This window comes from Austrofundulus limnaeus, unplaced genomic scaffold (genome assembly GCF_001266775.1).
Source record: "Austrofundulus limnaeus strain Quisiro unplaced genomic scaffold, Austrofundulus_limnaeus-1.0 Scaffold397, whole genome shotgun sequence".
In the NCBI taxonomy this organism is placed as follows: domain Eukaryota; kingdom Metazoa; phylum Chordata; class Actinopteri; order Cyprinodontiformes; family Rivulidae; genus Austrofundulus; species Austrofundulus limnaeus.
Genome location: NW_013952799.1, coordinates 230,484 through 244,347, shown reverse-complemented (window position 1 = coordinate 244,347; position 13,864 = coordinate 230,484). Strand labels below are relative to the sequence as shown.

The following is a 13,864-nucleotide window of genomic DNA, read 5'->3' as shown; positions in this document are numbered from 1 at the left end:
GCTTTTGGCTTTTAAAGACTATGGTCTTAAACTTTTGATCAGCTGAAAAAAATCGTTTTTTGTGTGTGTGAAAAACTCATGTTTGAGTGTAAATGCAGTTTTCAGAAAATTCCCTGCTCAAAAGTTCTTGTCTCTTGCACTGATTTCTTCTTTTAACATTGTGAAGCTCTACTTAGAACCTTCTTAAGATCCAATAGTGCAAAATGCAAATTCTTGCACTTTTTTGACTGGTCTTAAGATTTTGATCAGGAGTGTATATACTAATTGTTAGTTGTGTCTACGAGGATGCTAGGATACTAATTTAGCAGGAAAAGAAGTTGTAGGACTATAAATCAATGCTAACAGACATACAATTGCTGCTTTCTTCCCCTTCAGGATTTAAGGTTATCGAAAGACTTTCAAGGACGGCATCCTCCTTTATGGATTTGCAACAGGGCAGTTTGAATTAGCTTCTACACCTAGCCAAGCTCAGTAAAACTCAAGATGGCAAGCAGGAGGAAGTCCACCACTCCCTGCATGGTCCCGCCTCAAGAAACCATGGAGTCGGATCAGGAGATGGAGGACGCTATGGACACGTCAGATCCCGAGGACAGTAATGGATTGTTGGCGGTTTCCTCGGACGGTCCTGCTTCGTTGGAGGAGCGAGGCGAGGACTCTGACAACAGACAGGAGCTGCTGCAAGACCCCTACCAGGACCTAAACATGGCAGAAGGGGGCTACGAGTGCAAATACTGCAGCTTCCAGACGTCGGAGCTCAACCTGTTCACCGTGCACGTGGACACGGAGCATCCCGATGTCGTCACTAACACCTCCTATGTCTGCGTGGAGTGTGACTACCACACCAAAAGGTAGAACGATCTCATTGTCTTTTTGTCTCCGCCATGAAGTCAAGTTGAAATACATATGTATCTGTTTATTGTATGTTTGTAATTTGTTGTTTGCCCATGATTTTTTTTGCGTTTAGCTACGACACGCTTCAAGCCCACAATGCTCGGCTGCACCCAGGTGAGGACAACTTCACACGGACAATGGTAAAGCGAAACAACGAGACCGTCTTCCAGCAGACGGTCAACGATCTCACTTTCGATGGCAGCTTTGTCAAAGAGGAGGACGACGAAGCGGAGGAGACGTCCCGCAAAGCCATCCCCCTCAGCAAAACCCCCATCATGAAGATCAAGAGCAGGTCGGAGCCCAAGAAATTCTCCGCGGCACACAAAATGACCGTGGACGACGACGTGATCAAAGTGGAAAGTGACGAGGACGACGAGGACGACGACGAGGAGCCTCCCAGGCTGTCGCCCGCCCCGATGGCCTCCGCTAGCTCCGCCCCTCGCCTCATCCCCGTCTCCGCGCCGGTGCAGGTCCAGGCCGTGCCTCAAAGCATCGTGGTGAACAGCTCCAACGTGATGCAGATTAAAAGCGGCTCGGGCGGGGGCGGCTCCGTGCTGCCCCCCGGGACACTGGCCCAGGTTCTGTCGGCCCTGCAGACCCAACAGAACACTCAGACTCAGCTCCTGATCCCCATCAGCAGCATCCCCACCTACAACACTGCCATGGACAGCAACGTCCTGCTCATCAGCGCTTACAACAGGTCATTGCACCCTTCACGTATTTTAAATGTTTTAACTTTATTCATCTATGAACATCTATTCTTTATGTTTTAGTTTTATTTAATGTTTTATTAATACATTTGAGCTTTTAGCCCAAAAACTATTCCTGAAGAGTTATACAGTGAATTACTTTCTTTTTTTTTTATTTGGGATCATAGAACTTATTACAAACAACTAAACATTAAGGTCCTTGCAGCTAACACTATAGGTCAGGACTTTAAATGAAGCCTTTTTTTATTTGCAGGTTTCCGTATCCATCAGTGTCAGAGATCGTGGGTTTGTCGTCGCAGACGAAGTTCAGCGAGGAGCAAATCAAGGTCTGGTTTTCTGCTCAGAGGCTCAAACACGGAGTCAGCTGGACACCAGAGGAGGTTGGTACCACGAGATTTGTGATACTGTGATACTGTGATGGATCTTTCACGCTTAAGACTGAAAAAAAAACTAGACATGGGTTTTTACGATGTAAAAACAAATGTGCATTGCCTTGTAGCATGTCATTGCCTGCAGCATTGGACTTGCAGAATGAAGTGTGACCAAGTTCAAATGTGTTTTCTAATTATTATCAGTCAAACACCTGCCAAGTCAGCAGGTGTTTGTAATGAGGGTAATTGTGTGACAATATAACAAACTGAAATTATGTAGTTTTACTGAAACAGTTTGTTTATAGCTGGGATTGAACCCTGATCTCCTGARYGAAATCCCACTGTGTTCACCATGAGACTGTAGGAGCTGTGGTAGAGGACAATCCCAGGGCTTGGATTGTATGTATGCAGAAAGAGTTTACCTTGCCAATACAATTATTGACACTAAACTTCATAATATTACAAAAATAGAGCAGTATTAAGACAATATTATTGTAAAACATCAAAATACAATCATATTAGTACAGTAAACACTGAACTACTGAGTTGAAATATTAAACTATGGTGCAGTACCAAGGTGAGTATAGCATGGGGCAGTATTGGACCAATAAAAGGCTCCATTGACTGCCATTATAATTCATTAAACATTAATATTTCATAAACTATAAGTTTTACAGGCACCAAAAGGCATAGCCATCATTTGGCACAGGAGCTTTACAGATATAAATTACAATGGCAGCTCTAGGACAAAGTATGCAGGAGGAGAAGCGTGGCAAAGTTGAGATGACTTGGATGGGAAACGAATCACAACAGTGTGCATTGCATTGGCAATGCACACTGATAACAGGCCAAGAGACACGCAAAGAGCTTTCATTTGAAAGATAAATTCATCAAAAGTTTAGAAGAAAAAGCAATGGTATTAGTCATAGATGGAGGAAACATGACWCAGTTTCTTACTTGTACAGTATCCTTTAACTTATTAAATAATATAAACCTTTTTATAAAATAAAAATAAACTTTTAATAATGCTATTTTATCAGGTTTGTGTAATAACATGAGTTTCAGCATGTGTTTTAATCTCAAACTGGATGCAGACTTTCAAACTTTTCTGCTGCTGCTTAGGTTCCTGGGAAGTCCTCAGCTCAGAATGAGTGATGCACCTTACAGATCCAGGCCTGCTTGATTTGTTGTCTGCCACTCAGTTCATTAGTTTCTTGATTTTAATTAAAATTTTCATATATTTTGAAACTCATAAAACAACAATGCCCACAGAGGTGATAAACAATTACTGGAAATCCTGACAAATAAAAGGGAAAGTGAAAAGTGACAAACACTGATTTTCAGTGTGGTTGTGGGTTATGGGTTGGGTTGTAAATGTTATTACAAAGTGTTTCATTAACTCACAACTGTTGATTATGGGAACTTGCTGGTGCCTCATCTTTATTGTTTTGCTTCCACTGTGCCCAGCTTCTGGAAATTAAATTGGCGATAACTTGTTATAGCTGTTGGCCATTTTGTATCTCCATTTAATTACTTCAGTTTACTGCAGCTCTCAAACTGTTCTCATTTGAGGCCTTTTGAAAATATAGAACCTGTGCATGTTTGACCCATCAGTAAGTTAAGTTTGAACCTTCTCTCACCAGTATGACTATAACCAGTTTAACCAGCAGTCAATACATTTAAGAAAACATACGGTCAGACATTTCACCTTCCAACTCATCAGTCAAGTTTTATTGACTATTGGAAAATCACCAGTAGACTCTCTACACTGTCTTGTTGTTTATACTTTAATAGCACACAGTTTAAAAGTCAAAGTTCAAACCAGCGGTACCACCTATAAGATCAGCCAATCAGAGGTCCTTCTAACTTTCTTTTGTTTTGATTTTGATTTTAAAAAATCAGTTTCTTTGCTTCCCAGGCTTCTAACAGTCACCTTCACTCTTTCTGTGTACAGATGTGGCATGCTTTGTATTTGTTTTTTATTATTTTTATTATTATTATTATTATTTTCAATTAAAAAATATGTATTAATTTCATTAAAAAATAACTATATACAATAACAAAAAATAAACCAAGAAAATACACAGATCAAAATAAAATGAAAGATAGCAGAAGAAGAATAAATCTGATTATGTCTATTTGCAACTAGGGTTGGGCGTTATTGGCAAAAAAAACTGATCACGATTAATTGCGATATTTAGCTGACGATGATTAATGTGATGATTAATCCCCTGGAGGCCCTCCTATTTTAGTCCACCCGCTTCGGATGTTATCATTAAATGGACGTTATTAGCCGTTATCAGCCCCATAGAATGGCTCCAGACTGACTTCAGACTGTCCCGACTCTGCCACCTAGTGGGTTCCCCGTCCCATAGAATGGCTTCAGACTGTCAGATGGTTAATTTGAGGCATAAAGCCACTGAGGTTAATTTTAGAGAAAATGACATGGGCTACGATAAAGTAGATTGGACAGATTGTTGCATTCCAATGTATATGGCACTGGTAACCCACTAGACTGGACTGTCGGGACAGTCTGAAGCCATTCTATGGGACTGATAACCGCTAATAATGTCCATTTAATGGACTGATAACATCCGAACCGGCTGTTCTAGTCACATGACCAATTTAAATCACTCTAGTGGAAAAGCTTTGCTCTCCATAAAAATCTGTTCCAACTTGTATCAAAAGTACAGACTTCAGGCTAAACATCAGTTTTTTAATTGTGTTGATAGTCCCAGTAAAACCAGAGATATGATAAATAAATTACAGGACTTTAAAAAAAAATGTTCGTCATTTGAAGCTGTTTGCACTTCTTTTCTAAAGACAGCAAACCAGCAAATTTATGCGTTTATTTAAACCTTTAGCTTCTCTTCCCTGCAGGTAGAGGAGGCGAGGAGGAAGAAGTTTAACGGCACAGTCCAAAGTGTCCCTCAAACCATCACCGTCATCCCCGCCAACATCGGCGCAGCTGCAAACGGCCTGCAGTCCATCTTTCAGACGTGTCAGATCGTCGGGCAGCCGGGTCTCGTCCTCACTCAGGTGGCTGGCAACGGCAGCACCGTGCCGGTGGCCTCTCCCATCACCCTGGCAGTGGCAGGGGTACCAAGTAACCAGCCCAAAGCTGCCGAACCTTCAGCGCCTGAATCGAACGCCGAGATGTCCAGCTCCTCAGCCAGTTTGTCCCTCAGTTTGGACGCAGCAACGGCAAAACCAAAGAAGTCCAAAGAGCAGCTGGCAGAGCTGAAAGCGAGTTACAGCAAGAGGCAGTTTGCCACTGAAGAGGAGATATCGCGCCTCATGCAGGTCACCAAACTCTCCAAACGAGCAATAAAGAAGTGGTTCAGTGACACGCGCTACAACCAGAGGAACTCAAAGGATCACCACCTGCTTCTGAGTGAAACTTCGTCCAGCAGAGTGGCTGCGTCCGGAGGAGGCCGAGGAGGAAAGAGCAGCAGCGCCTTCCTCAACGAAAACCTCAGCAGCGAAACGCCCACAAACACCGCTGCCGCCACCATCGTTATCGACTCCAGCGACGACGCCAGCGACTCCTCCCCGACGTCCGCCAACGCCCCGAGCTCATCGGGGCCGACGAGCGACCCACGTGTCAAATTCCGCCACGCCTTCCCCGACTTCACTCCGCAGAAGTTCAAGGAAAAGACTCGGGAGCAGCTCCACATTCTCGACGCCAGCTTTCAGAAATCGGACCAGCCTTCGGACGAGGAGCTGAGCCGGCTGCGAGCAGAGACCAAGCTGACGCGACGGGAAGTGGACGCTTGGTTCTCAGAGAGGCGGAAAGCTTTTCTGGCAGCGCAGTCGAGAGACAGCGACGCTGAGGGTGACTCGGACAAGGTGTCCACGCCTTTAGACCAGGAACAGAACACTCCCCCTGTTACCAGGAAGATCGTGAAGAAGACTCCAGAGCAGCTCCACATCCTGAAGAAGGCCTTTGTTCGCAGCCAGTGGCCAACGTCCGAGGAGTACGACGAGATGGCAGAGGAGAGCGGCCTGCCCAGGGCGTACATCGTCAACTGGTTTGGAGACACGCGCTACTCCTGCAAGAAYAGCAACCTGAAGTGGTACTACCTCTACCAGAGTGGAAAGGTGCATGAATTCAGTTTATCTCAATTTATCTGGAGTTTCTAGATGTACGTAAAGCATACTTGTTTAGTTCCGCAGTATCAATACTAGGGCTGTGTACTGGCAAGAATTTGGTGATACGATGCATATCATGTCACAGGGGTCATTATATGATACATCGCAATATATTGCAATACTGGAAGCAAAGAAATTGCCACTTTTTGTCCAAAATTTATAAAAATATTACTCAATTTTTTTATACAGATTTTATTTTTTTCATATTTCATCCACGTTTCAATCATTAGACTAAATTTGCCATTAAATATTTATACGTTTTGTGGCAGGTTTTAGATTTTAATATTAATTTACTACAAAAATATGGTCTCCCAACACTCCTCAGGAGTGGAGGAGCCAAATGGCTGGCTGGCTGGCTCACTGCTGCCAACTAGTGGTCGGAGGCTGAACTACAACATAAAAATGAACTTGAAAGTTTACATTTTAAATCCTAATTAAAACTCAATACATGGCTTTATAGAATCAATACATTAACTGGAAATGAAATATCCATATATTTCAGTGTATTGATATTTTCTTACACCCCTAATCAACACCCAAACCGGTTAAATCATCGTATTTGTACTTCTTCAAGGCACTCTGACTCAAGGTTTCTTTAAAACACTTGGTGACTTTAAGGTGGATGAGGCGCTGAACTGTGGAGCAAAGAGCAAGAAGTCCAGGAAGCGTTGCCACGGTTGGTCCAGGAGGATACGCCGTTCTGTGCCCTGCAAACGTTCTCCACAAGGGGGCGTCGGCGTCATCAAGGTCTGTGTGTTCAGATAACTCGAGCTAACCCCAGCTTAGAAATGTCAGATTTAGTTTTATTGTGATACTGCTGTTGGCAAGCTGGTTGTTGAACACGTTTTAAATATCTCCACGCTGCCGTTCTCTCCCAGGTGAAGTCTGGTAAGATGTTTCTTAAGGAATACTACCTCAAGCACAGAGCCCTGAGCGAGAAAGACCTGGACGATCTGGTGGCAAAGTCCAACATGAGTTACGAGCAGGTGAGAGACTGGTTCTCAGAGACCACCAGAAAGGTGGAGGAGGGCAAGGAGCCCTTTAGTGATGAGGCAGAGGAAGGGGAGGGAGACGACGAGGAAGAGGAGGAAGAAGTGGCGACAGCAGAGTGTGCAGACAGCGAAGGAGAAATGGAGGTGAGAGAACAAGGAGAGGCCTCAGATAACGACTGTGTTGGCCACGAAAAGAAGGAGGAGCCTGATGAGGAGGAGGAGGAGGATGAAGAAGAGGAGGAGGATGAAGYGATCCAGGAGGAATCTGAACGTGGCAGCCAATCACAGCCTCAGGCTGAGGAGCAGACATGAACAGGCAGGTGAGTTTCTGCAGCGAGTAAAATGAGCCGAGGTGAACGAAAGAATAATGTGTTTAGGCAAGAATTTAAAAACAGGCCGTGATTTTTAAAAACTTTCAAAATGAGTCCACACAGTGATCATTTTATCACAGAGTCCAACAACACTGCAGCCGAGAATTGACAGTTGTTTTTTTTTTGTGATTTTTTTATCAACACAATTGAGATCATCCATATTTTTTCCCACAGTTTTTGGCACCTATCTCATTCTGCCATTTTTGTTCTATTTCAAAATATTCGACATCAAAACATTTGGACCCTTCAGGACATTTCAGCTACGACTCCTGATATTTCAGCAAATACATTTTGAGATATTTAAGCTTTTCGTCCATTTCTTTTTATTTGAAAATGAATAAAGTTCCATTTAAAATCTATGAAACCCTTTAAAATATTTATAAACTTTTCACCTGTTCTGCTTTTTTACTAATTAGCTAATTTCAGCTTCCTTTAGCTTCTTTTTTATGGTTTTTCTGCTCATTTAAACTTGTTTGTACTTCCATCAGCTTCTTTTTTCTAATTTAGGTTTTTTATGCTTCTTCCAGCTGTTTTCTGCAATTTAAGCTGTATTTTAGCTATTTCAGCTAATTTTAGATTGTTTTAACTAAGTTTCAGCTTCTTGCTGCTTATTTCAGCAAATTAAATTAAGCTCTTTCTGCCTCTTTGGGCTAGATTCACCTTTTTCAGCTACTTATATTTTTTTTGCAAATTTTCTGCTAATTTCAGCTGTTTAAGCTATTTTATTTACAGCAATTTGCAAAATTGTTGCACCGTATTTTTCGGACTATAAGCCGCATCCCCCACCCCCCATCAGTAAAAACAAAAACAAAACAGTACACCCAAAACTGTGGTCAAAAAAGTGAATTCAACATCACGTTTATTTTTAAGAAAAAGGTTGGCAAGTTCACCAGTACATAATAATAATAATAATAATAATAATAATAAACTCTCGGAAAAGAGAGGTCTGGAATTAAAACATAAAAAGCAAACCTTTAGAAATTACCGGTAAAGTTCGGAGGAATAAGGTTCATTTAACTGACCTTATTTTGGTAGTTTTCTTTAACAGTTTCTGGTCCAACAAAAAGTCTCATTCATCGTCCTCCGGCGCACTGAAAACATCGAAGTCCTCTTCAGTTTCGGAGTTAAACAAGCTGAGAAAAGCTGCGTCACATAGCGGTATCTGTTGTCCTCCCGGGGTAATGCTGGCTCTGAAGCTGTGGTGGGAAAGCCCTCCCGCTCCAGCAAATGTCACTGCATGGGATTCCTTCCTCGGGGAGTGCAATGAGGAAAAAAAAAGTCAGCGGCTCTTCACTCTACGTTTATCCACGAACTGGTCCTGGATTAAGCTCCAGAGNAGTTTTTATCAGTCAGATTCCACCGTGAAAAATGTCTGTTTTATCCCCTTTTATGAGTTTTTGGCCATTGACTATCTTTAAATCGCTGCTTCCTGGTCAACAGACGGCTCTGGAAGGATCGCTTTTTTTCTTCTTTTTTTTTCTTTCTTTTTTCGAAGCGAGTGRTTGAAGCAAATGGAGCATAAGAGCCCCCTGGTGGCTGAAGAAAAAAAATCCATGTATAAGCCGCACCGGTCTATAAAAACCGCATGGTTCAAAGTTCAGGAAAAAAGTCGCGGCTTATAGTCCGAAAAATTCGGTACATTCTTCTGAGAAAATGCAAATTCTCTGCTTTATTTTTGTTTCTTCATCCCACAGATTTCCTGTTGCTTCCCTCACCGTGGAGCTGACGCAGAAGATGATACCCATCAGTGTTTCTCAGCTGGCGGGTCGGGACCCAGCAACGGTGGCAGATAGCTCTGATGACGTTAAGAGTCTGTGCCTTTAAAAAAAACAACAAGTTGGGGTCACGATGCAGCTGAAAACCACTGAGGAGGAGTTTCAAGACACCCGGTCTGGATTTAGTTTGTCCTGACTGATGAACAGTGGGGACCAAGCAAACTGGAGAAAACTAGGCCTTTCACTAAACACGACGACGAGTGTAAGTTCCTGCACTGCTCCAAGCTTTCTGTCCTCTTTTTCTGAAAATGGCTGGGCTTTTATTTCGGCCCTAAGATTTCTTTTTAAACTCACAAAAACAATTTGTAAAGGAAAACAAAAAGAGTTGGGACCTTGCATGATTGTCTTTGTTTTCCATTCAAGAACTAAGAATTTTTTTTAAGAAAATATCTCAAACCCATTATGAAAAACATTTTTTTTAAATCCTCACTTTTCTGTCAAGCAGTGCAAATTAGTGCCATTCAGTTTATGAGTTTGTTTTAATGAAAGAAAGAGAAAAAGTCTGGAGTTGATTTCAACATCAGTGTTTTAAATTTTTGTATATTTTTTTCGAGTTATTTGCTACAAGATTGATTATAATGCAAATCAAATCCATTATTCTGTCAAGATACTGTCAGGAAATCTCTTAAAAATGGTTGTGTTTCTGATGTTTGCAGGTGTTTGGGTCCATTCCGTTTCAATGAAATCAAATATCTGAAGCAAAGCGTGACGGGATCTCAGCAGAACAAAATCAGAAACAGGGAAAGAAATTTACAGAAATTAGCATAATGGAAGCAAACATTACTGTGTAATTAATACTAAGTGATGCTGTCACAAATTCACCAAAAACTCTGATTTTGGGTTTTAATTTTTAAGTTGTAAACGAAAGAAATTCAGAAACCTGAACAAGCTAATTTGGTTATAGAAAACGAAAATATTTCTAAAGCTCATTTTAAAAAACAAGAAATAAAAATACATTTTATTAGATAAGCTATTTAAAGGACCGATTTAAGGGATTTTTATTTTTATTTAATCCACAGTAATCCTGATTTCGCGCCACTACCCATAATTCGTAGCAGAAGCACTGTTCTCTTTTTCCGGTTGGTGTTGTTTATTATTACGAGGATACACCATCGCTGTTTATCAAAGCATTTTTCATCAAAATTWGRCGTAGATGGCCACATATCAGAGGTTTATATACTGTAAGGATGTTTTAAAAAGCGGCRAGGACAATTCTTTATCAGTGGCTCAGCTGCCACTGCTCACGGACTGATGATGCTATGTCCCGATGTTAGCTAGTAGCTACTACTGACATCAGCTACCTCGTCTTTCCCCGAAGACGCACACATGCAACATCATAAAGGTCAACCGTTCTGGAAGTAAAATATTCATAAGCCCCTCAGAATTGTAATAATTTTATAAAATATTCTGAATAGACGGATTCTCCTCCTTATTCTAAGCAAAAAATTCACTGGCTGCTAGTTTGCTAGTAACTTTTAGAGATGAACTGGAGGGTTTCATACAGATGCACTCTTTTTAAATAAATGATAAACAAAAATAAACTGCCTCTAATAACTTTTTAAGCATATTTTTTATTTAGACAAACCCAACACTTTTGTAGCCCCTAAGCTCGTTTTTTAATCCCACCATGATGTAAACAACATATTTTAGCACGTATTTGAGAAGAGGGTTGTTTATTATTCTGAGCGTACTCAGAATTGAGACAGTTAAATTAAGACATTTATATAGTTATGCCAGCATGCGGCTACTCACCATAGGCAAAATATTTCTTTAAAGTTAAGATTAGCTGCAAATAACATGCTAAACAACCAGGCTAACATTAGTTAGCGCTGATGCTAACACCATTCACCGTAGGCTTTCATTCAGTAAAAGCAAAGAACTGCATGATTAAATAACGACGGGACACACAACATTTAGAGTYTAACTCACCAGGTACTTGGGCTGTGTAGTGGCAAGAATTTGGTGATACGATGCATATCATGTCACAGGGGTCATTATATGATACATCGCAATATATTGCAATACTGGAAGCAAAGAAATTGCCACTTTTTGTCCAAAATTTATAAAAATATTACTCAATTTTTTTATACAGATTTTATTTTTTTCATATTTCATCCACGTTTCAATCATTAGACTAAATTTGCCATTAAATATTTATACGTTTTGTGGCAGGTTTTAGATTTTAATATTAATTTACTACAAAAATATGGTCTCCCAACACTCCTCAGGAGTGGAGGAGCCAAATGGCTGGCTGGCTGGCTCACTGCTGCCAACTAGTGGTCGGAGGCTGAACTACAACATAAAAATGAACTTGAAAGTTTACATTTTAAATCCTAATTAAAACTCAATACATGGCTTTATAGAATCAATACATTAACTGGAAATGAAATATCCATATATTTCAGTGTATTGATATTTTCTTACACCCCTAATCAACACCCAAACCGGTTAAATCATCGTATTTGTACTTCTTCAAGGCACTCTGACTCAAGGTTTCTTTAAAACACTTGGTGACTTTAAGGTGGATGAGGCGCTGAACTGTGGAGCAAAGAGCAAGAAGTCCAGGAAGCGTTGCCACGGTTGGTCCAGGAGGATACGCCGTTCTGTGCCCTGCAAACGTTCTCCACAAGGGGGCGTCGGCGTCATCAAGGTCTGTGTGTTCAGATAACTCGAGCTAACCCCAGCTTAGAAATGTCAGATTTAGTTTTATTGTGATACTGCTGTTGGCAGGCTGGTTGTTGAACACATTTTAAATATCTCCACGCTGCCGTTCTCTCCCAGGTGAAGTCTGGTAAGATGTTTCTTAAGGAATACTACCTCAAGCACAGAGCCCTGAGCGAGAAAGACCTGGACGATCTGGTGGCAAAGTCCAACATGAGTTACGAGCAGGTGAGAGACTGGTTCTCAGAGACCACCAGAAAGGTGGAGGAGGGCAAGGAGCCCTTTAGTGATGAGGCAGAGGAAGGGGAGGGAGACGACGAGGAAGAGGAGGAAGAAGTGGCGACAGCAGAGTGTGCAGACAGCGAAGGAGAAATGGAGGTGAGAGAACAAGGAGAGGCCTCAGATAACGACTGTGTTGGCCACGAAAAGAAGGAGGAGCCTGATGAGGAGGAGGAGGAGGATGAAGAAGAGGAGGAGGATGAAGYGATCCAGGAGGAATCTGAACGTGGCAGCCAATCACAGCCTCAGGCTGAGGAGCAGACATGAACAGGCAGGTGAGTTTCTGCAGCGAGTAAAATGAGCCGAGGTGAACGAAAGAATAATGTGTTTAGGCAAGAATTTAAAAACAGGCCGTGATTTTTAAAAACTTTCAAAATGAGTCCACACAGTGATCATTTTATCACAGAGTCCAACAACACTGCAGCCGAGAATTGACAGTTGTTTTTTTTTTGTGATTTTTTTATCAACACAATTGAGATCATCCATATTTTTTCCCACAGTTTTTGGCACCTATCTCATTCTGCCATTTTTGTTCTATTTCAAAATATTCGACATCAAAACATTTGGACCCTTCAGGACATTTCAGCTACGACTCCTGATATTTCAGCAAATACATTTTGAGATATTTAAGCTTTTCGTCCATTTCTTTTTATTTGAAAATGAATAAAGTTCCATTTAAAATCTATGAAACCCTTTAAAATATTTATAAACTTTTCACCTGTTCTGCTTTTTTACTAATTAGCTAATTTCAGCTTCCTTTAGCTTCTTTTTTATGGTTTTTCTGCTCATTTAAACTTGTTTGTACTTCCATCAGCTTCTTTTTTCTAATTTAGGTTTTTTATGCTTCTTCCAGCTGTTTTCTGCAATTTAAGCTGTATTTTAGCTATTTCAGCTAATTTTAGATTGTTTTAACTAAGTTTCAGCTTCTTGCTGCTTATTTCAGCAAATTAAATTAAGCTCTTTCTGCCTCTTTGGGCTAGATTCACCTTTTTCAGCTACTTATATTTTTTTTGCAAATTTTCTGCTAATTTCAGCTGTTTAAGCTATTTTATTTACAGCAATTTGCAAAATTGTTGCACCGTATTTTTCGGACTATAAGCCGCATCCCCCACCCCCCATCAGTAAAAACAAAAACAAAACAGTACACCCAAAACTGTGGTCAAAAAAGTGAATTCAACATCACGTTTATTTTTAAGAAAAAGGTTGGCAAGTTCACCAGTACATAATAATAATAATAATAATAATAATAATAAACTCTCGGAAAAGAGAGGTCTGGAATTAAAACATAAAAAGCAAACCTTTAGAAATTACCGGTAAAGTTCGGAGGAATAAGGTTCATTTAACTGACCTTATTTTGGTAGTTTTCTTTAACAGTTTCTGGTCCAACAAAAAGTCTCATTCATCGTCCTCCGGCGCACTGAAAACATCGAAGTCCTCTTCAGTTTCGGAGTTAAACAAGCTGAGAAAAGCTGCGTCACATAGCGGTATCTGTTGTCCTCCCGGGGTAATGCTGGCTCTGAAGCTGTGGTGGGAAAGCCCTCCCGCTCCAGCAAATGTCACTGCATGGGATTCCTTCCTCGGGGAGTGCAATGAGGAAAAAAAAAGTCAGCGGCTCTTCACTCTACGTTTATCCACGAACTGGTCCTGGATTAAGCTCCAGAG

The 13,864-nt window shown here is 41.0% G+C and overlaps 2 protein-coding genes across 3 annotated transcripts in view; both read left to right on the top strand.

Moving 5' to 3' along the window:
• The window catches only part of LOC106528701 (zinc fingers and homeoboxes protein 1), a 12,329-nt gene extending 2,179 nt beyond the window's left edge, over positions 1–10,150 (top strand). Inside the window, exons 2-8 of one of the 2 annotated variants that reach the window (XM_014023939.1) lie at positions 376–848; positions 965–1,591; positions 1,855–1,981; positions 4,853–6,073; positions 6,743–6,871; positions 7,003–7,432; positions 9,182–10,150. In XM_014023939.1, coding sequence (XP_013879393.1) covers positions 484–848; positions 965–1,591; positions 1,855–1,981; positions 4,853–6,073; positions 6,743–6,871; positions 7,003–7,428 — 2,895 coding nt within the window. In that variant the 5' untranslated portion in view covers positions 376–483 and the 3' untranslated portion in view covers positions 7,429–7,432; positions 9,182–10,150. Of the gene's footprint in view, positions 1–375; positions 849–964; positions 1,592–1,854; positions 1,982–4,852; positions 6,074–6,742; positions 6,872–7,002; positions 7,437–9,181 lie in introns of both variants that reach the window. The other variant, XM_014023938.1, reaches the window with a different exon arrangement.
• A 1,614-nt stretch (positions 10,151–11,764) lies between these two features.
• LOC106528702 (zinc fingers and homeoboxes protein 1) lies at positions 11,765–12,941 on the top strand. The gene is made up of 2 exons (XM_014023940.1): positions 11,765–11,912; positions 12,044–12,941. The coding sequence occupies exon 2, from the start codon at positions 12,059–12,061 to the stop codon at positions 12,467–12,469; it is 411 nt and encodes a 136-aa protein (XP_013879394.1). The 5' UTR covers positions 11,765–11,912; positions 12,044–12,058; the 3' UTR covers positions 12,470–12,941.
• The last annotated feature ends 923 nt before the right edge of the window (positions 12,942–13,864 follow it).